Source organism: Canis aureus, chromosome 8, assembly GCF_053574225.1.
Source record: "Canis aureus isolate CA01 chromosome 8, VMU_Caureus_v.1.0, whole genome shotgun sequence".
NCBI classification, from domain to species: Eukaryota; Metazoa; Chordata; class Mammalia; order Carnivora; family Canidae; genus Canis; species Canis aureus.
Genome location: NC_135618.1, coordinates 54,563,059 through 54,590,382, shown reverse-complemented (window position 1 = coordinate 54,590,382; position 27,324 = coordinate 54,563,059). Strand labels below are relative to the sequence as shown.

Genomic DNA, 27,324 nt, shown 5'->3' with positions numbered 1-27,324 from the left:
GCCCGCGGAACGCCGCAGCCGCCGGCACCGGTTTCCGCCCGGAGCACTTACGGGACGCGGCGGCGCGCTCCCCCGGCTCCGCGAGCCTCCGGCGGCGGCGGGGGGAGCGGGACAAAGGGAGCGCGCAGTCGCCGGGCGCGCGTCCCCGCCTTCCGCCTGCGTAATGGTGGAGAGGATTGCTCGCTTTCTTAGGGTAGGAGGGGGGTGCTTCTTCCGAAGCGAGTTACTGAAGCGTCCCGGCCCCTCTAAGGTGGTGCCCTCAGCGCTTCTGGTCTTTCTTCGCTTTTGTCGTTGCCTCCGGGCGCCCCCACTCCCGGACCCCAGCAGGACTTGCAGCCGGTTGTGCAGACGGACCCCGGAGGAGGGCGGGGGGCGAGGAGAGGGTGTCTCCTTGCGGTCTATACGTCCAGACTGTCAGACCCGACACCTCGGCGGGGACGGACGCTGCCAGTTGGTAAACAGTGTCCTGTTTACGTTTAGAGCCGACGAGCCGGGCCCCCACCCCCCAGGGCCTCCACCCGCCTCTGCTGCAGCGGCAAAGCCGCCGGGAATCTCGGGGAGACCGGGTATCAGCAACCCCTCCTCCCAGTCCCGTCCCGCACGCCTGGCAGGTTGCTGGGTGCAGCTTCTAAGAGGCATCCGTGAAAGCTCTGCCACTGTTGGAAGCTCCTGCAGCCGGGGCACCCGCAAGTAATATTTTAATGTATCGATGACCCTGTCGGAGAATGAAGACACAACCCCGCCTCTCCCCACCCCACCCCCACCCCCGCTACCCCTCCTCAATTAGACTCCCTTGCCTGTTTCCTTGAACGGAAATTTGGACCCAACCAACGCTCTTCCAGCGAACGGGGTTCTAGGAGCAGTATTTACCCGATGTTTCTTTGATCCTTTCTAGCACAGGAGCCCTAGCAACGTTTCAGAACCGAAGGGGTCACACGGTGTTCCTGTGTCTGAAGTCCTTCCTGCTGCTATACCTCCAAGCTACAACTAAGGAGTTAACATAATTTCACGGGCTCTCTAGCTTCCCAGGTTTGTTTAGAAACTGCTTTTAATTGAACTCCACTAGAAATAATGTAAATACATTTTTTAAGAAAAATTTTAGTTCAAAAGAAAGTAAGAAGCCTTTCCGTTTACTCTGATATTGCACTTCAGAGATGGTCATTTATGCCACGGTGGTATGGTGAAAAACAAAATTGTTCTTTACCCACAAACGTTTAAAGTAGGTTCTGAGAATCTCAGCTTGGCACTTGTCGAACAGGGACACCTTGTTGCTTAACATGAGGTAGGCTATAACTAACTAACAAAAACATGGGGTGGGGGGGGCAGGGGAGGATACTTTGTGTTCTCTCTTTTCAGTATACTCCCTGACTGCTTCCTCCCAAAACTGCAAAGAGCCTGAACCTTCCTAAGTCTAGTTCAAACCTCTAGTGGTCCCTGGCCCAAATCATCAAAAGGCAACTGTGTTAGCCAGTCCAGATAATACGGTTTGTTTACCAGGTCACCTCTCCCTCCTGTCTCTGAAATCAGTGTGAGATAAAGGAGCTCTGTCTGTGCCAAAAGAAAGCCTTCATATTTCTAGAGGGGGGTAGTGGGAAGAGGAGGGTGAAAACAGCAAGAGTATATAAAGTGACATATTTCATTTCTGAAAACAAAGGAAACAAAAGGTTTGCCCCCCAACTACAGAATAAACTTGAGGAGCCACAGCTCAGAGACTGTAAACTGTGTCAGATGAACAAGAAGCAACTAGATGGCTGCTGAACTCCTAAGGATTTGGAGGTCAGTTGACGGCCGTGGACCCTAGCATCTCAAAGGAGCAGATTTTCATTTTATCGGCCGTAGAGCCTAGCATCTCAAAGGAGCAGATTTTCATTTTATACCTGAGCAGCTGGCCTGGAAAAATGAATCATCCACACATTTAAAAGACTCTATAATAATCACAAAATAGTCAAATACATGTTATTTATGTTTAGCAAGCAAGCACAGGAAGAAACCAAAGCACAACACGATCAAATGATCTGCCTAAAGGTAGAGCAAATTCAATAGCAGACCTTTTCATAGAACTTGGTATCCCAGCTCGTGATCCTTCGATCCATCTAAGAAGCTTTGCTGTCTCTCTCTTCTCAGAGAGCCTCCTGAATTACAAATGAGGAGGAAGGAAAACAGCAAGAGTAAATATACTAAGCAGAAGTTCAGATTGCCCTCAGGGACTGCCCCCTTCCTTCATCTTCTAGAATGTCACTACTGTATATTAAAACCTCAATTAAAAACCTCAGTTATCCATAATGGAGAGGCGAAGAGGCAGATAACATGAGAAGCCAAAAACCAGCCAATATCCTTTCTTACATGGCTTTCAAATGCAGTCAGTGATATCCCAAAGATACATAAACGACAGCGTTCTGTACTGACCTGCTCACTGCCCTCCTGACCAGGAGGAGTTTAGATGTCTCACTTATGTCGTAGCTCTGTGCACAGGCCCAAAATCTTGACTGGATCACTTTCCTCTCTAGAACTCTAAGCAAAGGTACCTTTTTTTGTAATTGTTCTTATCAGCTACAGATTACATTTCATGTTCTCTTTTCAATGACAAAATATAATGTGAAAGGAACCCATAGAAAGAGGGACTGGATCTGTAGAGGACACAAAATGTGTTCGTCGCTGTTGGTCACTGTCATCTCCGTGAAGAAATCATAGTCTAAAAAGAACTCATAAATCACGTTTTCATCGACTTCATTTTATGGATTTGTTTTTTTTTTTTTTTTTAATACTTCTTCGTGTTTTGTAGTGTCAGAGAATGATGCAAGTATTCCCCAGTATATTCAGTAGATGTGCCCTGTGGTAATTAAGCACTAAGGACCTCTTAAAAAATCAAATTAGTAAATATTCAGCAGTTATTTTAATGGGGATTTTTATCTGAACTTGGTTGATACAATTTCTGTCATAGGCAATGATCACTATGGTCTCTGATTGATAAATTCTAAGCTCAGGTGAAACTGCAAACAGGTTGCAAAAAAATTGGCAACATAAAGTAGCAGAATTAAACTGGGAGTCAGACCTATAGAAGCAAGTATAAATAACACAGTGTACTCTTGGAGATCTCCCAGTGTACTCATTAGCATAGTAGTTTGAGACAGACTACCTGAGTTTGAAGCCTGACTATGGTTCTGGTAATGCAATTTGAAGCAAATAATTTGATCTCTAGGTCTCAGTCTCCTCATCTGTAACATGGGAATAAAATAGTCTTGTGGGATGTGGTAATGATTAAAGTATATAGTCTAAATATAAATGGCTTAATGTAAGGCCTCAACACATAGTAAGCTCTCCAAAAAAATGTTAATTTGCTCTTGTTTTCACTATAACCCAGATAATTCAACCTCTTCTTATCCCCCCCTTTCCTCATTTATAAACTAAGGCCCATGATTCTGAGCTGCCTACTTCACAATACATCTGTGAGAATCAGGTGATCTAGAAGTCTCAACCAACATTATCAGAAGGATGTTCAGTCCTAATGTGACTGGTCTCTGCAGAGCTATTCGCCATAAAACATTCCCTTAGACCTCTTGATGAGAGCTCCTCCTGTGTCTATTCCTTTCGACTTCAAACTAAGGGAGGAAGGATGGGGGCAGGAAATAAAACATAAACTAGAAAACATTCAAACCTAAAAATCATAGAATCAGGCAGCAAACTGAAGTCATCTACTTGTCAAGAATGTTGGTCTTCTGAGTAGGCAAGCCTTTCTCCCTCTGATATATAGAACTCCATGCCAACGGTGGCATTTCATGTTTAGAACCTTCTGAACCCGGATGCCTGGGTGGCCCAGCGGTTGAGCATCTGCCTTCGGCTCAGGGTGTGATCCCACGGTCTCGAGATCGAGTCCCACATCAGGCTCCCTGCATGGAGCCTGCTTCTCCCTCTGCCTATGTCTCTGCCTGTGTCTCTCATGAATAAATAAAATCTTTTTTAAAAAAGAAAAGAACCTTCTGAACCCTGCGGCTTCCTCCCCCTGCCCCTCAGTCCTCACACCATGGTAATCTCATACCTGTCTCTGTTTGTCAGGAATAACATCAGAAAGACAAATACCTTTCACATAGTCAGTAAATATGTATTAAATACATGCCATTTACTGTACTATGTGGAACAGAAAACAAACATAGTGCCTCACCGTCAGACAATCTGCAGTCTGTCTAGTAGGAGGCAGACCTGTCCAAGGAATCAAAAAATGAATATATGATTACAAACTGCTGAGTGCTAGAAAAGAATTGGATATTGTTAGAACTTCTAACATACATACACACACATACATACATACATAAATAAGGGACACTTGAGTGGCTCAGTGGTTGAGCGTCTGCCTTTGGCTCAGGGTGTGATCCTTGGATCCAGGGATCGAGTCCCACATCAGGCTCCCTGCAAGGAGCCTGCTTCTCCCTCTGCCTATGTCTCTGCCTCTCTCTGTTTCTCATAAATTAAAACAACAACAACAACAAAAATTAATAGAGGGATCTGACTTGACTGGGGTGTAGGGAGTAGTGTGCAGAATGCTGCCCAGAGGAAGTGTGGCATTGCAGCCCTCATTTTGACATCTCTCTAAGTTTGAGAGCTTCCGAAGTTGCCCAAGTTCCTCTGGATTATAGGTGCACCCAGTAATTGTAAGAAAAGAAATAGGAGTGCCCTTGCATCCCACTCGAGGGATGTGAAGACTCCTGGTGGACCACCTATGTAATTTTTATGTATACATGATTACTTTTAGGATCCTTAAAAAAAATTGCACGTAATAGTGTAACTCACTGAAAGGAATATATGTATTATTTTAAAATACATGCTTCAACTTTGCAATCTCCTCGTAGGAGGTCTGAGTCAGAGCTCTGAAAAAAGAGAGAAGGCTGTTGTTTTTCACTCACTTTCTGGGGCATTTTCAAAGGTCCAAAGATGTTCTTTGATCTTGTTTTAAGTGTATTTTCAAAACATCCCTATCCTTGGCCTCTTAATTGCTGTCTCCTGCATGTATGTGGGTTTGGTCTTATGAATGGCTACTTCCTCTCCACCCCCTGTGCCATGTCACTTCATGCCACTGTGTTTTCATATACTTATTTTAAAACTATAAAGTCTTTTTGTTTTGTTAACTACAAAACATTCAAACTTATGGTTTATTTGAAATACATGAAAAAATTGCACGGTACAATGAGAAAGCTTTAAAAACTTAAAATCTAAATATTTCATAGTAGACAAAATATGTATGTACATACATAAACATAAGTGATCATAAAGAGTTAGTGTAACAGCACAGAACCACATCTCTGCTGGCATGAAAGAAGACCATTTTATTTTTACACAACCACGTACTAGTATGAGAATGAGGAAGAGTACATTTATGAAAGAGGATACTTGAGCAATCAAGCAACCTGAAAATCAGAAAAAACTATCTCCCTTCTCTGGTAAAGACAGTGATTGATCTTTTTGTTTGTTTGTTTTGTTTTGTTTTGTTTTGTTTTTTGTATATATATAGCCACAACTAATGTGAGTTGCTTTACAACTCAGCCTAGGATCTTCCGTAAAGGTATCGTGTGCACAAACCATTAAACCCAGAGGAAAGGCATTTGGCTCTTAAATAACCAAAACCTCAGCATTGTGAGACCATCACAGCTGTTTTCCTGCGGTTCATGGTTTTCCCTTACCAAGCATCCTTTGTTACAGACAATTTCCTAAAATCGACAGTCAATCCCGAAAACAGCTAGTAGGCTGTTCTACAATAGAAAGTTTATTTCAAGTTCATTAGCTTTCCATGCTCAAGTCTTTTGAGAAAAGTTTTAGAAAGGACAGGGGCAGGTATTGGAAGCTTTGCCTTCCACCGATAGCACTCAGATTCTATCTTCTTCCTCCAGCCTCCCACACCAGCTCTGGGAGGTGAGAGTGGGAGAAGCCAGCTTTGCTCAGGGACCTCACAAAAGTATAGTTTATCTGGGAATATAGAACAGGCTGTTCTGCCTCCAGGAAAAGTCCAATTTAAAACTAAAGTGACAGTGGAGCCAGAGTTGCTGGTTTTGTTTTTTTTTTTTTAAGATTTTATTCATGAGAGACAGAGAGGTAGAGACCTAGGCAGAGGGAGAAGCAAGCTCTTCACAGGGAGCCCAATGCAGGACTCGATCCCAGAACCCCGGGATCACGCCCTAAGCCAAAGAGAGACGCTCAACCGCTGAGCCACTCAGGCGTCCCAAATTTGCTGCTTTCTAAACATAATTTTAAGCAAATTCCCTTAGGTTAGTTACATGCACTTTTTACATTTTTTTTTTTTTAAGATTCTATTTATTTACTCATGAGAGGCACAGAGGGAGAGAGAGAGGCAGAGACACAGGCGAGGGAGAAGCAGGCTCCATGCAGGGAGCCTGATGTGGGACTCGATCCCGGGTCTCCAGGATCAGGCCCTGGGCTGAAGGCGGCGCTAAACCGCTGAGCCACCCAGGCTGCCCAGGATAAGTCTTCATGGGGAAAAATTAAGTTAATCCATGTAGTTATTTCATAGTACAATGAATTAATTTTTAGAGTCTCTGTTTGATACATGGACTGGAATTTCCCCATTGTCCTATACATGGGCAGATTTTCATCTTGATACATGGTAAATCATATCATATCTGAGAACATTTAATATTTGTTAGCTCTTTTATCCCTTTTAGAATTTATATCTGTTTAGACACAAGTGTCAGGAATACATTACATTTTTAACGTATGTTTAAAGATGTTTGAGGAAAAAAAATTAAGTCAGGTCTTTTTTTTTTTAATTTTTATTTATTTATGATAGTCACAGAGAGAGAGAGAGAGGCAGAGACATAGGCAGAGGGAGAAGCAGGCTCCATGCACTGGGAGCCTGACGTGGGATTCGATACCGGGTTTCCAGGATCGCGCCCTGGGCCAAAGGCAGGCACTAAACCGCTGTGCCACACAGGGATCCCAAGTCAGGTCTTTTTAATATGGTAGGCAGTACATACAATTGATCATCAAAACTGCCCTGTTAAAAATGCCCTGAAAAAAATTCTGGAAATAAACAATCGCTATATAAGAATCACACTTGGGATGCCTAGGTGGCTCAGCGGTTTGGCGCCTGCCTTTGGCCCAAGACATGATCATGGAGACCAGGGATCGAGTCCCACGACGGGCTCCTGGCGTGAAGCCTGCTTCTCCCTCTGCCTGTGTCTCTGCCTCTCTCTCTCTCTATCATAAATAAATAAATCTTAAAAAAAAAAAAAAAAGAGTCACACTTTGTAAAAGCAGCTGTATGATGGATTAGAGCAAAAAGATACAAAGTCACCTTTTAGAAAGGCAGGTCCCCAAGCCAAGACTTGACTGCAGATTGACTGCAGGAAGGTCATAACATACCTACAGAAAAAAACATCTCATTGCATGTGGAGGGTGGGGAGGAGTGTCAGCCTTAGAAAATGGAAAGGCAGGCTGATTTGGTAGTGGATCTCCATCATCAACCCAGGAGGCAGTACCCCTCCGCTTGGCTCAAGGCAGCAGATGTCTCTCTGTGGATGGAGATAGGTGCATCCATTTTATCCAGGCTCCATGACATCATCTATTAGCATCATTCTAAATGGCCACATTCCTCACCACATGGTGGGCATGTGCTGATGGGGAACACAAGGATCTGTCTCATTTCTCAGTGTAAATTGGTAAATAGGTTTGGGGGTTTAAAATTTTTTTTTTTTTGCATTGGGCTGTGAGTTTGGCCTATGCTAATGTGCCTGTGGGAAATGATACCATTCTCCGTGTAACCACATATCAAGTTTCAACACCAGCAAAACCTTAAACAATGGTGATTTACCCACATCATGCTCTTTATGGGGACTGAAGATGGCCAGCCAGCCTTCCTTCACCCAACAAATATCAGACCTCATTTGTCTGAGAAGTGAAATAAATAGAAATGAGAACGTTCTTAAATTCTTCAGACATGCCTCTGGTTCTCTTTCAGGGCCTTTTTTTTTTTTCTTATCACCATACACTCCTAGTCCCTGAACCCCGTGTCGTATATCCAGCTCTCATCTTTGTCATCAAAAACAGGATGAGCATTCATACCAGGAAGCAGAAAACTCATTCTGGATATGTCCCTGACATTTTCCATGTGACCTTGGAAAATCACATAACCTTAATTATTTTGTCTCTAAAAATGATAATTAATAAAGGCAACCTGTACATGTGCACCCGAATTAGAGACTACCAGTCACAGGATCTGTTTCTTCACCTGCTTACTTCCTTATATGAATTACGAATTATATGGATTTTTCCCCCAAATGCTAACATAAACATATCTTACATAGTACACGAGAAGTGGTTTCACTTTGTTTTTCCACACACTTTAACAACAAATCTAACAAATTCAGATTTCCATAGCACTCCACAAAATAGGAAATAATTTACATAATACATACTTGTGACAGAGTTTATAAGCAGAGACATCTTTTGTTTTGACAGTTGTATGCTTGACAAATTGTGAGCTTCTTATGACCGAAAGCCCAAATCCTTGCATTTCTTCCTCCCCATATCCATCTCCCTCCCCCTTAGTGTGAGGCATGCCCAGTCCCCTGGGAGGTGCTTGGGAGGAAAAACTCTCTAAATGAAAATGGGTATATTTCTACTACATGGAATTCTGGATCTGGGCCACAGCTTCACTCTTCATAGAAAGATGATATAAACAACAACAGCTGACACATCATGCTAAGTGTCTTACGTGTGTCCTCTCTTTTAATCCTAATTATAATCTAATAAGGTCCAAGACACAAAGCTTCCACTGCACAGCCAGTGTGAGGTTGAGGCAGGATTTTAAAATAGGCGGTCTGATTATAGAACTTTCATTCTTCACACAATGCTCTACTGCCTCCTAGTGTTTGTTAGCTGTCCTCAGCCCACGAGCATCAGAATCCCCAGTGGTATTATTTTTTTTTTTTTTTTTTTTTTTTTTTTTCCCCAGTGGTATTAGTTACAGTGTAAGTTCCTGGGCCATCCCGGGTGTACCGATTCAGAATCTTGTTTTATAGGGAGTTTGTAACATGGCTCACAGGGAGAAGGCAGGGAAGAGGGTCTTAGCAGAAGCAATATGTGCTTTAATAAAAAGTGTGACTGGGCAGCCTGGGTGGTTCAGCAGTTTAGCGCCGCCTTCGGCCCAGGGCGTGATCCTAGAGACCCAGGATTGAGTCCTACGTGGGGCTCCCTGCATGGAGCCTGCTTCTCCCTCTGCCTGTGTCTCTGCCTCTCTCTCTCTCTCTCTCATAAATCTTTAAAAAAATAAAGCGTTACTTAAAAAAGTATTCAATAGTCATGAAATTTTTTAACAAGGTAATAATTTTTAAAGATTTTATTTATTTATTAGAGATAGAAAGAGCAAAGTCAAGTGCAGAGAGAGAGAGAGAGAGAGAGAGAGAAACAGACTCTCTCCACTGAGCAGGGAGCCCAATGTGGGACTCCATCCCAGGACCCTAAGATCATGAACTGAGCTGAAGGCTGATGCTTAATTGACTGAGCCACCCAGGTGCCCTGAGGTAATGATTTTTTTTAAGTGTTGAGATAACCTAAAAGAAGAAAAGGACATTTCCTTTTTAAAAAAGATTATTTATTTGAGAGAGAGAGAGAGTATGTGGCATGGGGGAGAGGGAGGGGAAGGGTAGAGGATAGAGATAGAGGGGGGAGGAGGAGGAGAGGATCCCAAGCAGACTCCATGCCTGGCCAGGAGCCAGACACGGGGCTCAGTCCTCTGACCCTGAGATCATGACCTGAGCCCAAATCAGAAGTTGTATGTTTAACTGACTGAGCCACCAAGGGGTCCCCAAAATGACCTTTTTTTAAAAAAAGGTTTTATTTATTCATGAGAGAGACACAGAAGCAGAGACATAGGCAGAGGAAGAAGCAGGCTCCTCAGCAGGGAGCCTGATGCTAGACTCAATCTCAGACCCCAGGATCATGCCCTGAACCAAAGGCAGACACTGCTGAGCCACCCAGGCATCCCAAAAATGACATTTCTAAACAGCAAGTCAAATAGCACTTGTGTAATCACTTCAGGACAATCTTCCAAAAATAAAATGAAAACTATTTCTGTGGTCTGTAAATATTTTTTAAGTCAAGCAATTCACCCTATGTACAGTTTCTGAGTTTTGACAAATGCATACAACTGTGTAAACCAACACCACAATCAAAATACAGAATATTTCCATTACCTTAAAAAAGTTCCCTGGATCTCTTGTCAACCTCTCTCCCCACCTTAGATCCTGGTAGCCACTAATTTGTTTGCTGCCCCAATGGTTTTACCCTTTCCAGAATATTATTTAAATGGAATTATACAGTAGATAATCTTTTGAGTCTGGCTTCTTTCACTCAACATTATGTGGTTGGCATTCATTCACACTGATGTATCAGTAAATCTATCCCCTGTCATTCCATGATGTAGATGTACCACAATTTGTTCACTAATTACCTGGTGGACATTTGAATTGTTTCCAGTTTTTTATGTGTGTGATTGTGAATAAAGCTGCCATAAACAATTGTGTACATGTGTGAATATTGTTTTTTGTTCTTTAGAGCAAATAGCTAACAATGGGATTTCTGGATTCTATGTCAGATTCTATATCTATTTAACCTTCTTTTTTTTTTTTTTTCTATTTAACCTTCTAATAAGCTGTCAAACTGTTTCCCAAAGCAGCCATGCCATTTTAATTCTCCCAGGACTGTATGAGTTCTAGGTGCTCCACAACCTTGTCAGCACTTGGTATTGTCAGTTTTTATTTTAGCCATTCCAATAGTTATGTAGTAGTATTTCCCTGGTTTTGATTTGCCTTTTCCCAAAAGTCAAAGATGTTTTTTTTTTCATGTACTTATTTTCTATCTGTATATCTTTTTTGGTAGAATGTTCAAATATTTGCCCATTTTTTGTTGCATTCTTTCTTATCTTTTAACTAGTTGTGAAAGGTTTTTTTTAAGATTTATTTGAGAGAGAGAGAGAGTGCACGTGTGGGGGTCGGGTGGGGTGAGAGTGCACATGTGGGGAGGGGCAGGGCAGAGGGAAGAGAGAGAAACTCAAGTAGCCTCTGCAACAGCATCAGCATGGTACCCAGTAGGAGCTCTATCTTATGACCTTGAGATCATGACCTGAGTCAAAACCAAGAGTCTAATGCTCAATCCACTGAGCTGCCAGGCGCCCCTGGTTGTAAGAGGTTTTTTTTTTAAAATACTCTACATGCAAGTCTTTTATCAAATAGGGATTTTGCAAATATTTTCTCCCAGTCTGTGGCTTATCTTTTCATTTTCTTAACGATCTCTCTCAAAGATCAGGAGTTTTTCCATTTTTTTCCAGACTTACTGAGGTATGATTGACAAAAAGAATATATATGGGGTTGCCTGTGTGGTTCAATTGGTTGAGCATCAGACTCTTGGTGTCAGCTGAGGTTGTGATCTCAGGATCATGGGATGGGGCCCCTTGTCAGGCTTTGTGCTCAGTGCAGAGTGTTTGTCCCTCTCTGCTCCTTCCCCCACTCACACACTTTCTCTTTCAAATGGATAAATAAATCTCCCCCAAAAAACTGTATAGATTTTACAATGTGATTTTTTAAAGGTGTACAATGGGATGGTTCAACGTATACATTGTGAAATAATTATTATAATCAAGTTAATTAACATATTCATCACCTCACATAGTTAGGGTTGTGTGTGTGCACATGCACATGTAGTGAGAATACTTAAGAGCTACTCTCTTAGCAAATTTCAAGTATATAACATAGTATTTTTTAAAAGATTGTATTTACTTATAACAGAAAGAGCATGAGCAGGGGGAGGGACAGAAGGAGAGGGAGAAGCAGACACTCTGCTGAGTACAGAGTTGGTCATGGGGCTGGTCATGGGGCTAGATCCCAAGACCCCGAGATCACAACCAGAGCCAAAGTCCCATGCTTAACAAACTGAGCTACTCAGGTGCCCCTATAATATAGTATTAACTACAGTCATCATTCTTTAAAAAAAAAAGATTTATTTATTTGAGACAGAGAGAGCAAGCACATAAGTGGAGATAATTGTGGATTCACATGCTGTAGTACGAACAAGTACAGAGTTATCCCATATAATCTTTACCCAGTTTACCCAAATGGTAATGTCTTACAAACTATAGCACATTATCACAACCAGGATTTTGAAACTGATAATCCACTAATCTTATTCAGTTTTCCAGAGTTTTACTTAAATGTATGTGTGTTAGTTCCATACAGTTTTATCATATGTAGGTTCAGGTGTCCACCACCACAGTCAAGATATAGAACAATTCCATTGCCACAATGACTGTTTGTGTTGTCCTGTTATAACCACATTCATCTCTAACCCTTCCCACTCCCATCTTAAACCTTTGGTCACCACTAATCTGTCTTCCATTTCTAAATTTTTTTTATATCAAAAAATGTACAAAAGTAATTATATGGCATATAAACCTGTGATTGGATTTTTCATTCAGTATAATTCCCTGGAGAATCACCCAAGTTGATGTGTGTATCAATACTTTGTTAATTTTTATTGCTGCGTAGTATTCCATGATTTATATGTATCACAGTTTGTTTAACCATTAATCTGTTGTAGGACATCTGAGCTGTTCTAGTTTTTAGCTGTTATGAATCAAGTTATGAATATTAATTTATAGGTTATTGTGTAAATGTGAGTTTTCCTTTCTCTGGGATAAGTGCCCCAAAGTATAGTTGCTATGTTGCATGGTAATTGCATGTTTAGATTTTTTTTTTTGCATGTTTCGATTTATAAGAAGCTGCCAAAATGTATTCCAGAGTGGTGGTACCATTTTACATTTACACAGCAATGTACAAGTGATCCTGAATCACCTTTTAAAGTGTTTAAAAATAAGAAAAAAAGAAGTCTTTTATATTTACCTTCATTTTAACCATTTCTATAGATCCTTATTCCTTGATGTAGACCCAAGTTTCTTTCTGGTAACTTCCCTGAACACTTGATGTAATGCAAGTCTGCTGGTAATGAATTCTTCCAGCTTTTTGTCTGAAAGTCTTGATTTCACCCTAATTTTAAAATATATTTGCATTGTGTATAAAATTTTAAGTTGACAAGGGTTTTTATTCTTTCAACATTTTGAAGATGTCATTACATTGTCTTCTGTCTTGCATTGTTTCTGATGAAAAATGTGATGCTAATCCAATTGTTGTTCTTCTCTACGTAATGTATGTTATTTCTCTGGCTACCATCAGTAATTTATCTTTATCTTTGTTTTTCATTAGTTTGAATATAATGTGTGTAGGTGTTTTTTGTTTTTATGTTTGGTGGGGTTTTTAATATTTATACTGGTATTTTCCTGGTTCTCTGAGCTACTTGGATCTTGAGCTTCTGGGTTTTATGTCTTTCATTTTTTTAAAAATTCTTGGCTATTGAGGATCCCCAGGTGGCTCAGCAGTTTAGCATCTGCCTTTGGCCCAGGGTGTGACCCTGGAGTCCCGGGATCGAGTCCCACGTCAGGCTCCCTGCATGGAGCCTGCTTCTCCCTCTGCCTGTGTCTCTGCCTCTCTCTCTCTCTCTCTCTCTCTCATGAATAAATTTAAAAATCTTTTAAAAAATAAATAAATTCTTGGCTATTGTCCCTTCAAATATTTCTTCTAACCTATTTCATTTTTTAAAAAAAGATTTTATTTATTTATTCATGAAAGACACAGAAAGAGAGGTAGAGACACAGGCAGAGGGAGAAACAGGTTCCATGCAAGGAGCCCGATGTGGGACTCAAACCTGGGAATCCAGGATCATGCCCTGAGCCAAAAGCAGACACTCAGCCACTGAGCCACTCAGGAATCTCTAACCTATTCCATTTTTGGGGGGGTGGGAGGAATTCTATTAAAAAGTATGTTTGACTATTTCATATTGTCCCAAGTCTCTGGGGTGCCCTATCCCTTTTTTCTTATCTATTTGTGTTTAAGCTTGAGTGATTTCTATTGACATATCTTCAAGTTCACTAATTCTTTCCTCGTGGGGCATATTAAAGTTTACATAAGTCCAAACTTCTTCACCATCTTTAACTCCCCTTTCAGGACTAAGTGTGGATTGATGATTAGTAGATCTCCCTGGAAAATAATAGTCACCATCCCTTTTCCTAGTTTTCTCTATCTCCAGGTCCTAAAAGAACTTTTCTGATTTTAGGGAAACCAAAATGAAAACTAATTCAGGAAATATACCATTTTGTATTCTTTTTTTTTTTTTTTTCCATTTTGTATTCTTTTATTGCAACATGCTGGCTTGGATCAGAGAACTCAGCATATGGATCAGGTCTACTCTACTTATACTCTTTCCACTTCTTACTGAACATACCTACCCACAGACCAAGTAGTAGCAACCCAGTGGTATGCTGGAGCCTGTTCATCCTGGCTGGTGAGAGCTATTGTTAATTTTTCAGGAATTTCTCAAGCTAATTTTTAAACATAGCAATTGCTTAAAAATTAATATATGTAAGTTTAAGTAAATGATATTAAAAACAAAATGATAAGCATTCAAAACATCAAAACATTACTTTCTCATTACTACATTTTACTATTATTTATGCTTGTAGTGTTATCAATGTCTGCTGTATCTGTATGGTGATGCAACATGCACATCTGGTGTTATAAGATTTTAGCTTTTTAATTTTATAGTGGTATGTTACTGAGTATACTTTCCCTTAAATCCGCTTTCAGTAATATCATATTTATAGCCTGAAATTAGCCATAGTGGATGTATTTATACCATGGAAATCAATACATATTATTGTTTTGTTGATTGTCTAGACCAGATGTTGGCAAACTTTTTCTATAAAGAGCCAGACATTTTCAGCTTGTGAGTTACATAGAGTTCCTGTCACACAGTAATTATTTGTTTAACAAGCCTCTAAAAAAATAATAATAACAAGCCTCTAAAAATGTAAAACTTATTCTTTGATCTCAGACTGTACAGAAAGAGACCATAGGTTGGATTTAGCCCACAGGCTATAATTTGCCAATCTCTGGTCTAGACTTAAAGTAGTAAAGAAAATGTTAATAATGCAGGCAAAATTCAAAATGGTCATGTGTATAGCTGTTACACTGTGAAAAGCACAGGAAATTGAGGACATATTCTTTCTAATGTTCTTTTTTTAAAAAAAGATTTATTTATTTACTCATGAGAGACACAGACTGAGAGAGAGAGGCAGAGACACAGGCAGAGGGAGAAGCAGGCTCCTCACAGGGAGCCCAGTGTGGGACTTGATCCCGGATCCCAGGATCACAACCTGAGCCGAAGGCAGGCGCCCAACCACTGAGCCACCCAGGCGTCCCTCTTTCTAGTATTCAAAACCTGTCATTCAAAAAATCAGAGAAGTTGCTCACATCACTTAATGACTGAGTAAAGTTCAGAAATATGTCTTTATTATTTCAGTTTTATCTTACTAGTTAACATAAGAATATAAAATAACATTTAGGTTGTAACTACCCTTGATCTAACATAACTGACTTCTTTGTTGAACTGAATAGTAATCAAGCTTATTCATAGTCTTGATTTCATGACTATTGTTGTGAATTATAAAGACTAACAGTGGAATTTTTCAGAAATAACAAAAAGAAATAACAAGCCATGCTGAAATTATAGGTGTATGAAATTTACAATGAAGAGTAGGTATACTGTATTATTTGTAACTCATATGCTACACATCCTTTTTATCAGTAAAATGTATAACAAAGATATATATGTATATATGCAAACATTTTTTTTCAGAGAGCCAGCTGTCAAGCATCTTCAGCACACCAATATAAACAGTGTGTCATGCTGAGCAGTGACCATTCTTGGGTAGAGAATCTTTTTTTTTTGGTAGAGAATCTAACCGACAGGGGTGCCTGGCTAGCTCAGTTGGAAGAGCATGCAACTCTTGATCTTGGGCTTGTGAGTTTGAGATTACTTAAAAATAAACAAAACTGAGAAAGAGAGAGAGAATCCAACAGGCACACAGAGTCTGAATCAGTTAGATGAAAGTGAGCAACTGACCTGAAAGCTCTGGCGCTCAGTTGAGAGTGTGTGTGTGAGAGAAAGTGTGAGGGAACAATGAAATAAAAATGTCAGAGGCAGAGAAAGCTACCTCAGACCTTGCCTTTCCCACTCCAGTCCTTGTATTCTTCAATTCTATTTTATTTCCTATCCCCCAATATCTATGAATTTGCCTATTATATCCTTACAAGAAACTTTCCATTATTTAAGATAGCTGAAGTTGAATTCCTTAATAACCAAAAGCTCCATGACTAAGACAGTGAGCCATATAAATCTGGGTTACATGGGTTCTCTTACACTAGTTCCTGAATCTCCCAAATCTGACCACTATCAGTCATAACGGAATCTATAGATGATAGTGATGTAGTATTACTTAATGAAAAGGGGCGGGGGGCGAGTCTTCACGGGCAGCCCCATTGGCTCAGCGGTTTAGCCCGCCTTCAGTCCAGGGTGTGATCCTGGAGACCCAGGATCGAGTCCCACTCAGGCTCCCTGCATGGAGCCTGCTCCTCCCTCTGCCTGTGTCTCTGCCTTTCTCTCTCTCTCTCTCTCTCTCATGAATAAATAAATAAAATCTTTTTTTAAAAAAAGTCTTCACTAATACAATCAGCTGAAGAAACAGTATGAGGCTTAAAATAAAAGGAAGTGACACGCACAGTCAGGTGGACTCTGGGAAACCAGAACAACTCATGGAGTGATTCAAGGGTGAAGAGTAGCAGGTTGTGACCAGGCACAAGACCACTTGGAAATTGCCAACAGACAGGCCTTAAACCATATTTAATTTTCTTATTCAGTTTATTATTGTAGTCAAGAAGCCCTAAAATGTTGGATTTTTTTGTTTTATCTGTTTTGTTTTCTAAACAAATTAGAGGTTATAAAGAACATTTTGCCTTCTGGTATAATGTAAACTCTATTAGAACAGATAAACAACTGAAGTTTTGTTTGAATCCCATGATATCCAGGATTGGCCTTAAAGAGCCCCTGTGTAGTCTGTCTTGTTCCTGATTGAGAATGGGCTCCAAACCAAAATCTGAATTAGTACAATGCCCAGGGGGACCAGGCAAATCAAATTAAACATAGCATCATGAAGATCTAAAATTGTACTAGGGAAAGAAAAAAAGATTTAAGACACAATTAGTTTCTCTAATGGTTTCTTATTAATTCAAAGCTATATAACAAAAAGTTTCAGAATAATTTTGCTTTTAAAAAGTAACAGCAATTTTATCAATAATCTGGATTTTTTCAAACTACCTTCCAGTTGCCCATACCAGAGGAGGCTGACATATAAACCTGTGATCATGCCTGAAGGACCACACGCAACAGTACATGAGAGGATGGAAGGTGGAGGTGAGGCAGAGTGCATAGGTACATACATCTACATGCTCATAATACTTTCAGTTTTGTAATTACAAAAAATTTAAAATTTTTACAAATTACAAAAAATTTGCTCATAATACTTTCAGTTTTGTAATTATCAGCCAAAATGTTTTAAAGATTTATTTTTTATTTATTTATTTATTTATTTATTTATTTATTTATTTATTTATTTATTGAGAGAGCATGTGTAAGCATGCATAACTGGGAGGAGGGGCAGAGGGAGAGACTTTCCAAGCAGACTCCCAGCTGAGCGAGGAGCCTCACACAGGGCTCAATCCCATGTCCCATGAGATCATGACCTGAACCCAAACCAAGAATTGGACACTTAACCACCCAGCAGCCATTTCCGACATGTTTTAAACAAAATGGTGGGAACTTGGCATTCATTTTTATTACTAAACTTATTATTATTCAACACAATTAGAGGTTACAAGAAGAAAGTATCGTTAACAGTAATATTCAGGAATAGCATGTCCTGGTTTTCTGCCAAGAACTTCCACTAAGCCCCAGATTTCCTGTGGTTCTTGATTATGTTCCTGATCTTTCTTTTTTCCATTTAAATCATATACAGTAAAAGAGGGCTCCTGATTATTTGGGGGCTGACTATCCAGTCCACTGCTTCTTTTTGGTCACCTACACTACCTAAAATATCACCTCATTTATTCAGCCAAGTGAGGAAATATGAGAAAAGATCAAACTATATGACAGTTTAGGAAGAAGAAGCAGTTTGTTACATTTTTATACTAAAATCATCTATTACCAGAAACTAGGTGTCATTCATATATCTTTTTAAAAAGGCAGTATGTGATTATTAATATGCTGGCACTGGGCTAAGTACTGGGTATTCAATGGTAGGCAAAACTGATAAGAATTCCCACCCTCAAGGAGCTCACCTAGTGCAGGAGCTAGATACAAATCAAGTAATCACAGATAAGAGTGATTTACATGTGGCAACATAAGATCACTGCATTAAATGCTATGATGGAAAAGCACAAGGTATTAGATGGGAGCACTTAGCCAGAGGGTCTGGCCTACTCTTGGCGAGTGGAGTCCAGAAAAGGCTCCCCTGGAGAAGCAGTATTTGACCTGAGTTCTGAAGAATAAATAGGCATTAACTAGAAGGCTTCTGCCTAGAATCATGTGCAAAACCTCCAACCATCACTACCTCCTTCTCTAAAAGCCATAGCTGGGAATGTTCGTCCTTGGTGCTCTGGACTGGGCTGCATTTGTTAGGAATGGCCATCCCTTCCAACCAGTGGTCCAGAAGACCATGCTTCATCTCAAGTCCTACTCGGTCCAAGAAGTGATTATGACCTACTGATCCATTGTTCTTGTGCTGCTACTTTCTGGGCTCTGAGACAAACACAGAGGCTTGGGTCACAGGTGGGGCCATCCAATACACACCAACTGTAGCCTCTGGAAGTAACAGAGGCACCAAAGTTACCATTGAAATATGGTGTCACATCGGCTCCACCCGAGCTATCTATGGAAAACCTCATTTCTGGGGCATATAATGTTTTGTCTTCCCTGCATTCCTTCCTTGAAGAAAACTCCTCTCCCTTCTTTCCTCTCCAATGGACTGCCCAACTCCCACCCTCCTGGTCAGACACATGCCCAGACCTAGTCAGAGAACTCCAGCCTCAGGCTACAACTACTGAGTCAGGGATGGGCTTGTGACTCACATAAAGCTCTTCAGGGTCCACTGAAAGACTTTTGCTGTGCTACTGGGAGAAATGTATGTGTTTCCTTTAGGATCTTAGGCTATTGGGCCCATGTAAGCCTGGAGTTACCTTGCTGCTGTGTGGTAAAAAGCTCCACTCCATAGAGGGAAAGTCAGGGACAGATAAAACAGGTTCACTATCATAATCCGAGTACCTACCCAGATCTACTTCTGCCTGACTTTTCAGTTTTAGGAGCTGGCAAGCTCCATTTTATTTAATTTAGCCTGTACTCATTGGGTGTCACAGCCAAACTGCCCTGAATAATATACCTTTCCCATCGGCACTTATGTCCACATTACCATAAATTGGCAGCCTCTGACCATTACAGGGAAAGGATTCACTGATTTCTAATTGGCCATTACTAACAAGGACACAGGAGGTTTGAAACAGCTGAGCACAGATTTTGATTGGAAGACAAGGTCATGGTTGTACTTTTGAATGTGATGTTGTAGGTGTGTACATGCCTGTCTCACCACCTTTGACTGTTAACTAACCAGAGCCACAAGACAGACCGGATGAGATAACTAGATTGACAACGGGTACAAGATGCCAACAAGGTAATGGAAACCCAAGTTCCAGTTTGAAGCGGCCTACATCACACATTTCTCAAACACAAAGAAGAAAGGAATTGGCCTAATCAAGACCTTTCAAGGGGAAGAGAACCACAGAGCCATGACCATAAACAGCTAGTCACAGAATTACTACAATATGTGCTCAGAAGCCCAGTGTTTTATGAAAAGACCTGTTTGTCCTTGGCTGAGGCACTTCTGTGCATTTTATCTGAGTGTTTGGTTAGCAGCAGGAGCCCATTATCCTTTGGCATTTTCTAGTTATAACAGATCCCAGTTTCAAAAATATCAAGAAATTGGATTCCAGCTGCCCAGGGTTCCTTCTAGGAGATATTCGAACTCCAAGACAAAATCGTCTTTTGTCTTTTTTGCATGGTGAGAAGGCCCATGTGGAACACCTGTGGTAATCTGTGGAAGCAAAGCCTCCTGTGATCACACTAACAATACTGCAGAGAGAAAGCTTTATTAGGCTAGAAGCTCAAGGAAAGGCAGGGGGATGAACATTTAAATGAGTAAGGCGATTTGATTACTACATGTGGTTTCAGACCTAGTGCTTTTCAGAGACACCTTATTACTGAAACCATTTTAATGTTTCATGCACTCCAAAGCAAAGGTCATTTCCTCACTACTTTGTTGAATCATTTGATGCTCTTCAAAAATCTCCCTGGTCTTTCTGCTTTTTTCTTAAGATTCACTCTTTCTTTTAAAATGTAATTCTACAAAAAGCAAAAATAAAAATAAAAAATAAAATGTAATTCTAATCTCGGAAGGATGCCCAGGATTTAAAGAATTTCTTTTCCTCTCTCATATTATGTTCACTCTACCTGGATATGGTTGAAACTGTTGACCAGTAGGGCTTTTATGCTTTCCAAACTTCACATTTTTTGAGTGAATCTCTGGTAGAAGAATAATTCCTAAGCCCCGCTTATAATTTTGCTTGCTCAATAAATATTTACTGCACACTTAATGTTTTAGGTGCTTGCAGTATAAACAACAACAATCCTTACCATCAACAAAGTGTACATTGTAGTGGAGGCAGAGACAATCAACAAATATCTTTAATGTTATAATAATAATAGCAATTGCACCTCTTGCTTATGGAAAAAAATTTTGCACCCAATTTTCTCCTATAATGTTCTGCTTTCAAAAGAAAAAAACACCTACCTAACAGGTCATAACATTCTAAAATATTGCTGTTTGGGGTCTTTTTCTTCATTTTCTTGTTTTAGCTTACACTTGCTAAACCATAATATTGTTTTGTGGCAATACAGATGCTTTTGAATTAGAATTGGGAAATTTTGATTCCACATAATTCGTTGCTACCTAAAGAATAGAAAGGGAACTTCTCCTTTCTAGGGTCAGCCAGATGAGACCCTTGTAAGAATAATAATGGTTGGGGCACCTGGGTGGCTCAGTTGGTTAAGCATCTGCCTTCAGCTCAGGTCTTAATACCAGGGCTCTGGGATGGAGCCCTGTATGGGGCTCCCTATTCAGCGAGGAGTCTGCTTCTTCCTCTCCCTCTGCCTCCCTCCTCCCCACCCCACTCATGCTCTCTCACTCTCTCTCTCAAAATAAATAAATAAAATCTTATTTAAAAAAAAAAAGGAATAATGATGGTGTCACATAGATTATAGGCTTACTATGTGCCTGGCCCTGTTTGACACTTTTTTGTCATTGCTACAAATTTTCACAATAACCCTGAAGAAGACACTAAGGTTTAACTAGGTTAATTAAATTGCTCAAAGTTCCACACCTAGTGAGTTTGGAGCTGAGTTTCTTATCTAGATCTGAACTAAAAATCTCTCCAAGAGAAAGTAGTATTTATAATATGAATTTATCAGAAGAGAAAAAAGCATTTTTTATTATTTATGTATTTACTGAGAGAGAGTGCATGTACAGGGGGAGGGGAAAAAGGAGGAGAGAGAGAGAATCTCAAGCAGAACATGGAGCACATCACAGGACTCAATCTTACCACCTTGAGATCATGACCTGAGCCAAAATCAAGAGTTGGGTGTTTAACTGACTGAGTCACTCAGACACTCCAGAAAAAAAAAATTTTTTTAAAGAAGAGTCATATGCTTTCTGTGAAAATTAATTCAGAAGGTATCAATGAAAATAAGTGACCTATAACAAATACCAAGAACTCTAACAGCTTGATATGATCACATTGCTGATGTGGAAATGTAAGGATCTAACTCCCTATTCACCTGTTTTTCTTTGCCAGAGGTTGGGGATATTGTTAACGTTTCCACATTAGTCTTCTAAAGACTAATTGGAAAAAACAGCAGTATAATATTTCTCAAAAACAAAAACAACCCCCCCCCGCAAAAACAAAAACAAAAACAAAAACAAAAACAAAAAAAACCCTGAGGTTGATTATCTCCTTCTTTGGCCATAAGATGGTCCTTTTGCAATGGAAGGTTATCACCCTTACATAAAAGGAAAAGAAGTGAACAATGGGGAAGAGATCACCATCATTGGTAATTCCACGGTAAAACAAAGGATATATATTATTGCGGTCCTATGAACTTGTGGAAAGAGTTTCCTCCACATAAGCTTACATCATAATCCCATTTCTGACACACCATTAGTAAATTGATTTATCCTCAATCATAATCTTTTGGGCCAAATGCTCTTAATTTAGAATGTTACAAAGGCTCCTGTTTGGATATGTGGCAAATGGACTTAGTATAGAACATTGTTAAAGACTGATTATCCCAATATTTATTTTAGCAACCCCAACAAATGTATATGCTTATATGTACACACTTCTTTGCAGCTGTAATATTTTATATGTGTTTTTAATCCTATATTCCCAAATAAACAGTGATGGGGAGGAGGAAGTCAAATCTTAAAATTTGAGGCTCTGAATACGTGGAGTGGCCTACCTACTGACTATTTCCTGCTCTTCTAGTGATCCTATAGTACACTGCATGAGCTCTTCAGAGAAGGGGTTTTTCGTTTGTTTTCCCTATTCAAGTCTCTATGCTCCAGTGGCTACATAGGTCAAGAATATGTAAAAATATTAACCAAGGAATTTACAATAAGTATTTCAGAACTACAGCAGAATTAACAGCATGATATTGAATTGATAGCTTTCGAAATCCACCAGCGCCAAGTATAATATGTAGGACTAGCTCATTTCTAGTCTAGGTAACCTAATCTTTTGTACTGAATAAAACCACTGATTTAGTCATAACATGAAACAGAAATCATTAAACAAGCAAAAGAGAGTCCTTGCCTGAGAATTTCCAGGCTGTTACTATAGTAAATCACTATAGAAAGCCTTATTTTCAAAAAACAAGCTTTAAAATTGATTTTAATGATTAACTACATATAATTAAATATCAAGAATATGTTCATTACTTAAAAGACAAAGCATTGAGATCATTTGTTATTTGTCTGTTATTCATCCGGAAGCAATTCATTTTTGATCTGCTTCCTTGCTGGAGTTTAAGACAGTATTATTTACTACATCATTAAGAGAAAAGTCATTTTCTAAACTTTTGTTGCTAGTGTAATTTTTGAAGTCTTGTGAGGTTTTTCAGACAAAAGAGAAACAAAGAGGAAGCTTCATTTACAACATCTAAAAACACACTTGAATATATTGCAGACCTAGAAGACTATTTTTTAAGTAATGGATTTTGTTTGGGTTTCCTGCAGAGTATCCACAGATGACACTGTAATTCAACAAATAAACTGGCAGATTTTGACTACTGGGGAAATGCATCTTTCTATTCCAGAATGTCTTATCAAGCAGCAAGAATTTGGCCAGGACTAGAAGACAGTGCTACCACATGGAGTCAGTATGCATCCTGTAAGAAGCAGCCAAGTGCCCAGCATGTGTTCCTCTTACACTCTGCTTCTCACAACCGTGGACCTAGCTTGTTGTACTGGACTTTCTGTTTCCCATCTGCCTCACCCACTAATACCATGTGAGTTCCAGAAAGGCAGAAAGGCATCATGCCTTACGACTCTTTTTATCTCAGCTCCCAGCTCAGTGCTAACACCTACTAGGTACTCCATAAATGTTTCCTGACAAAAGAATGCAAGCATGCTTAATTGGCCAAATAGAAGGAATAGCCTTTTTTCTATTATATACTAGAATTTGTCATTTTTGTGTGAAAAGTATGGACTTTGTTGCATTTTTAATTGAAACTACATGTATAAAATAATTAAGATAATCAATTTCCAATATTATGACATGAAGTACCTTGTTCTCTATAATTGGAAGAGATTATACATTGCTTTTCTTGCCCAAGTTCCTCATTTATGAATCTCCATTAACAATAAACTAACTGCTACATTTATAGGCTATGAAGTAGTAGTATATCCTTGGGTCGATGAGAAAAAAAATAGGTTTATTAAACTCAGTAAAATAATATGCCCCTTAGAACCAAATTTCTCTAGCTGTATCAATAAATCACCAATCATCTTTCAAAAATGGCAGGGACAAGAAGAATACCCCTGAACCATACAGTCTGCATATTGTAAGAGTAAAATATTAATCAGGTATTAGAAAACTTCCTAACAAGCATGAAATTTATTTCAAATAGACATTTGCTAAATTCATCATACCGTGAATCTCAAATCACTCTCTGATCACCTATTTCCTGTTAAGTGTGCAGTTGGCCTCTGGACTTCAGTCAGAGGTAATCTGGCACTTTCAGATTACCATGAGCTGTGTAAGGCCACCAGATGCCAAATGTTAAGTTATCACTCAAAGATAAATGATACTTGAGTGCCCTAAATAAGTTTATACCTCTAAAAATGCTTACCGGACCAGAAGACTAGTTTGCCAACGTGTCTGGTTGTCAACGTGTCCATGCCCAAGTCAATAAGAATTAATCTCTATAGCCTCTGTTTCCAAGGAAGTAAATCTCTAGGTTCTCCATGTTAACTATACCGTAGAATAAGCTAGCAAGGCCTGGACATCATGACTTTTCAAGTTCCAAGTGTCTCTAATGTGCAATGAGAAACATAACTTCAGGGCCTCTATTCTTAAAATTATAGGGGCACAGGTTAAATGCACCCCTTCTTCCTGCATTCTCTCACATCTATCGGTGAATGAGCTGAATCCTTTCTACCCCAGATTCTGTTCCTCTCCCCTTTCAGCCATCATGGCTTTCTTCCACAACACTGCTTGAGACTTTTGTTACCTAGATTTCAAGCAACTTCCTCAGTGCAGGTGGAAAACATTCACATCATAGATATAATAGCTGAGATTGAGAAAGAGTGCCTTCAAATTCTACAGAAGGAATGCCATCCCAAACAGTCCACATTCACTTCCTGTGTATACTGAACTCATTTCTTAACACACGATTACTCAGTTGTGAGTCATGCCTCTATAACCAAGTATCACCGACTTCTATTGATTCTAACTCCTTAATCTCTCTCATGTGAATCTCTTCCTTCCCTTCCATGTTACTTTGCTTTAGTCCAGGCCCACACCAGCGTTTCTCATAGAAAAGCAGTTCATTGGCCTTCAAACTATTCTTTCATTATAATTCAGCTAACCTCCCTTCAAATCATTCTCCACGATGCAGAGTGCTGTTTTCAAGAGGAAATCTGATATTACTACTCCTTGGTTTAATAATAACAATATTGCATTTCTTTTAGAATCAAATCCACACTTCTCAAGCCTTTCTTATACCATTTGCTGTTCCCCTAAACATGTCACATGATCTTATGCCCCTCTGTACTTGCACAGACTCCTACTACATTTTTAAGATCCATCTGAGAGATAACTTCTTTGCTACCAAGTCTGAATTACATGCTTAGCTAGGTATACAGCATCCCATGCTTACATCTAACAATAATACCTAACACATAGCATTATGATTTTTACTATAATTGACGTTGAGCTTATTCAGAGTAGGGGCTGTATCTCTTGTCTTTTTGTGCTTTAGGGCTTACATAGGACATGTATACAGTAAGTGTTCAGTAAATGTTTATTGAGTGAATATCCTGTTGTTTTATATGTCCATGCTTTGCCTGTACCGTTACTCTTTCCTGGCTACCTCCGATCTCCGTTCACAGTATTAACACCTCCATTGAAACCCAGCTGAAGAATCTTTTCCTTTGTAAAGCCTGGACTTGGTTTCTGAGGAGATGTTAATCATACCCACCTTGTAGCCACCATTATATCTTGTATATACTTCTAAATATAGTAGCTACCACTCCATGCTGAAGTTATCTGTCCTCATGTCTATCTCCCTTTACTAAAGTAGGCTCCTTAGTGGCAACAACCTATTTCATTTACTTTTGTATCCAAAGCACTTGTTACATAACCAACCTTTAATTTTTGTCCCCCTTTAATCCTTGCTTAATGTGACTGCCAGAATGTTCTAAAACAAAATTCAGGTTATGTCTTTCCCCAGCTTAATAACTTCCAATGATTTCCTTTATTTACAGCAGCGTTTCCTAAAGAACAGTATCTGTGCTCCTGGTAGTACACACGATGATTTTCACATGTCACACATTTTTCTTTTTATTTTCATGGTTAAATGCTTTTGTTTTTTATGTTTTTTTTTTAAGATTTTACTTATTTATTCACGAGAGGCACAGAAAGAGAGAGGCAGAGACATAGGCAGAGAGAGAAGTAGGCTCTATGCAGGGAGCCCAATGTGGGACTTAATCCCAGGACCCCAGCCAGGATCATGCCCTGGGCCGAACGAAGGTAGTGCCTAACTCTGAGCCACCCAGGCATCCCTGGTTAAGTGTTTTGGGTTAGAAAAGAGTGAAACTTATTGTGAATATTTTTGTATAATTTTTCTTATGACATGTAAGATTTTTTAAGTTCATAATTAAAGAAAAATATTCACCAAGTAATAGTACAGAAAGTAATCATACAACAAAAGTTTAAAAAGTCATCATATTTGGGAAACCAAAGATTAAGAACTAAATATAGCATACAAATCCTTTACATCAGGTCCTTTTTACCTTTCCAGTCTCACTTCCCTCCAGCTGCCATCAGCATGAAATACCATATATTACTGAACACAGGTTTCTATATCCTACTCCTCTCCCTCATCCAGTCTAGTCTCAACACAGCAGCCAGAGGAATGCTGTTAAAGGGTAAGTCAAATCAGATCATTACTCTGATAAAAACTCTCCAATCAGAATGATTTTATTTCCAGGAGATGTATGCTAAAGTATAAGATGTGTACACATTTTAAGATGTATGAACTGCCACTATATCTGCAATGTAACCTTGAAATAGTTAAGAGAACAAAACACACACATACACGTACAGATACAGATAAAGCAAATATGACAAAATGTTAATAATTGTTGAATCTAAGGAGTGGGTATATGGTTTTTCTGTATTTTTCTTTCAATTTTTTTGTGTGTTTGAAATTTTTCATAATAAAAAGTGAGGAAAAACAAGATGGTTTGATGCATAAATAGAAAGATGGATACACTGATCAATATATGATAAAACCAATATATTTAAGGATGCCTGGGTGGCTCAGCAGTTAAGTGCCTGCCTTCAGCTCAAGGCATGATCCTGGAGTCCCGGAATCGAGTCCCGCATTGGGCTCCCTGCATGGAACCTGCTTCTCTCTGCCTCTGTGTCTCTGCCTCTCTCTGTGTCTCTCATGAATAAATAAATAAAATATTTTAAAAATAATAATTAATAA

General features: G+C 39.6%; 3 protein-coding genes across 31 annotated transcripts in view; 1 reads left to right on the top strand and 2 right to left on the bottom strand.

Annotated features, from left to right (window-relative positions):
• Positions 1–2,534, bottom strand: part of METTL9 (methyltransferase 9, His-X-His N1(pi)-histidine) — a 48,013-nt gene extending 45,479 nt beyond the window's left edge. The window contains exons 1-2 of one of the 2 annotated variants that reach the window (XM_077906974.1): positions 2,407–2,534; positions 2,049–2,132 (exon numbers count right to left, since the gene is read on the bottom strand). In XM_077906974.1, coding sequence (XP_077763100.1) covers positions 2,049–2,056 — 8 coding nt within the window. In that variant the 5' untranslated portion in view covers positions 2,057–2,132; positions 2,407–2,534. Of the gene's footprint in view, positions 1–2,048; positions 2,133–2,406 lie in introns of those variants that run through there. The other variant, XM_077906973.1, reaches the window with a different exon arrangement.
• Positions 56–27,324, top strand: LOC144319139 (uncharacterized). Of its 24 annotated transcripts, XR_013385049.1 has the most exons (7): positions 56–193; positions 896–1,029; positions 14,272–14,394; positions 17,273–17,379; positions 22,081–22,172; positions 23,425–23,616; positions 26,632–27,324. XR_013385049.1 is itself a non-coding variant. In XM_077906983.1 (6 exons), the coding sequence occupies exons 3-6, from the start codon at positions 14,369–14,371 to the stop codon at positions 23,460–23,462; spliced, it is 234 nt and encodes a 77-aa protein (XP_077763109.1). In that variant the 5' UTR covers positions 56–193; positions 896–1,029; positions 14,272–14,368; the 3' UTR covers positions 23,463–25,865. The 24 variants fall into 24 exon arrangements, 5 of the variants coding, with proteins under 5 accessions (XP_077763109.1, XP_077763106.1, XP_077763107.1 ...); XR_013385059.1 differs by lacking the exons at positions 14,272–14,394; positions 26,632–27,324 and adding an exon at positions 19,565–19,669 and having other exon boundaries at positions 17,273–17,361; positions 22,081–22,161; positions 23,425–25,865; XR_013385054.1 differs by lacking the exons at positions 14,272–14,394; positions 26,632–27,324 and adding an exon at positions 19,565–19,669 and having other exon boundaries at positions 17,273–17,361; positions 22,081–22,161; positions 23,345–25,865.
• The window catches only part of LOC144319133 (transmembrane protein 180-like), a 39,082-nt gene continuing 28,548 nt past the window's right edge, over positions 16,791–27,324 (bottom strand). For all 5 annotated transcript variants that reach the window (XM_077906963.1, XM_077906965.1, XM_077906966.1 and 2 more), the window contains one exon: positions 16,791–17,117. In XM_077906963.1, the coding sequence (XP_077763089.1) occupies positions 16,985–17,117 (133 nt within the window). In that variant the 3' untranslated portion in view covers positions 16,791–16,984. The remainder of the gene's footprint in view (positions 17,118–27,324) is intronic.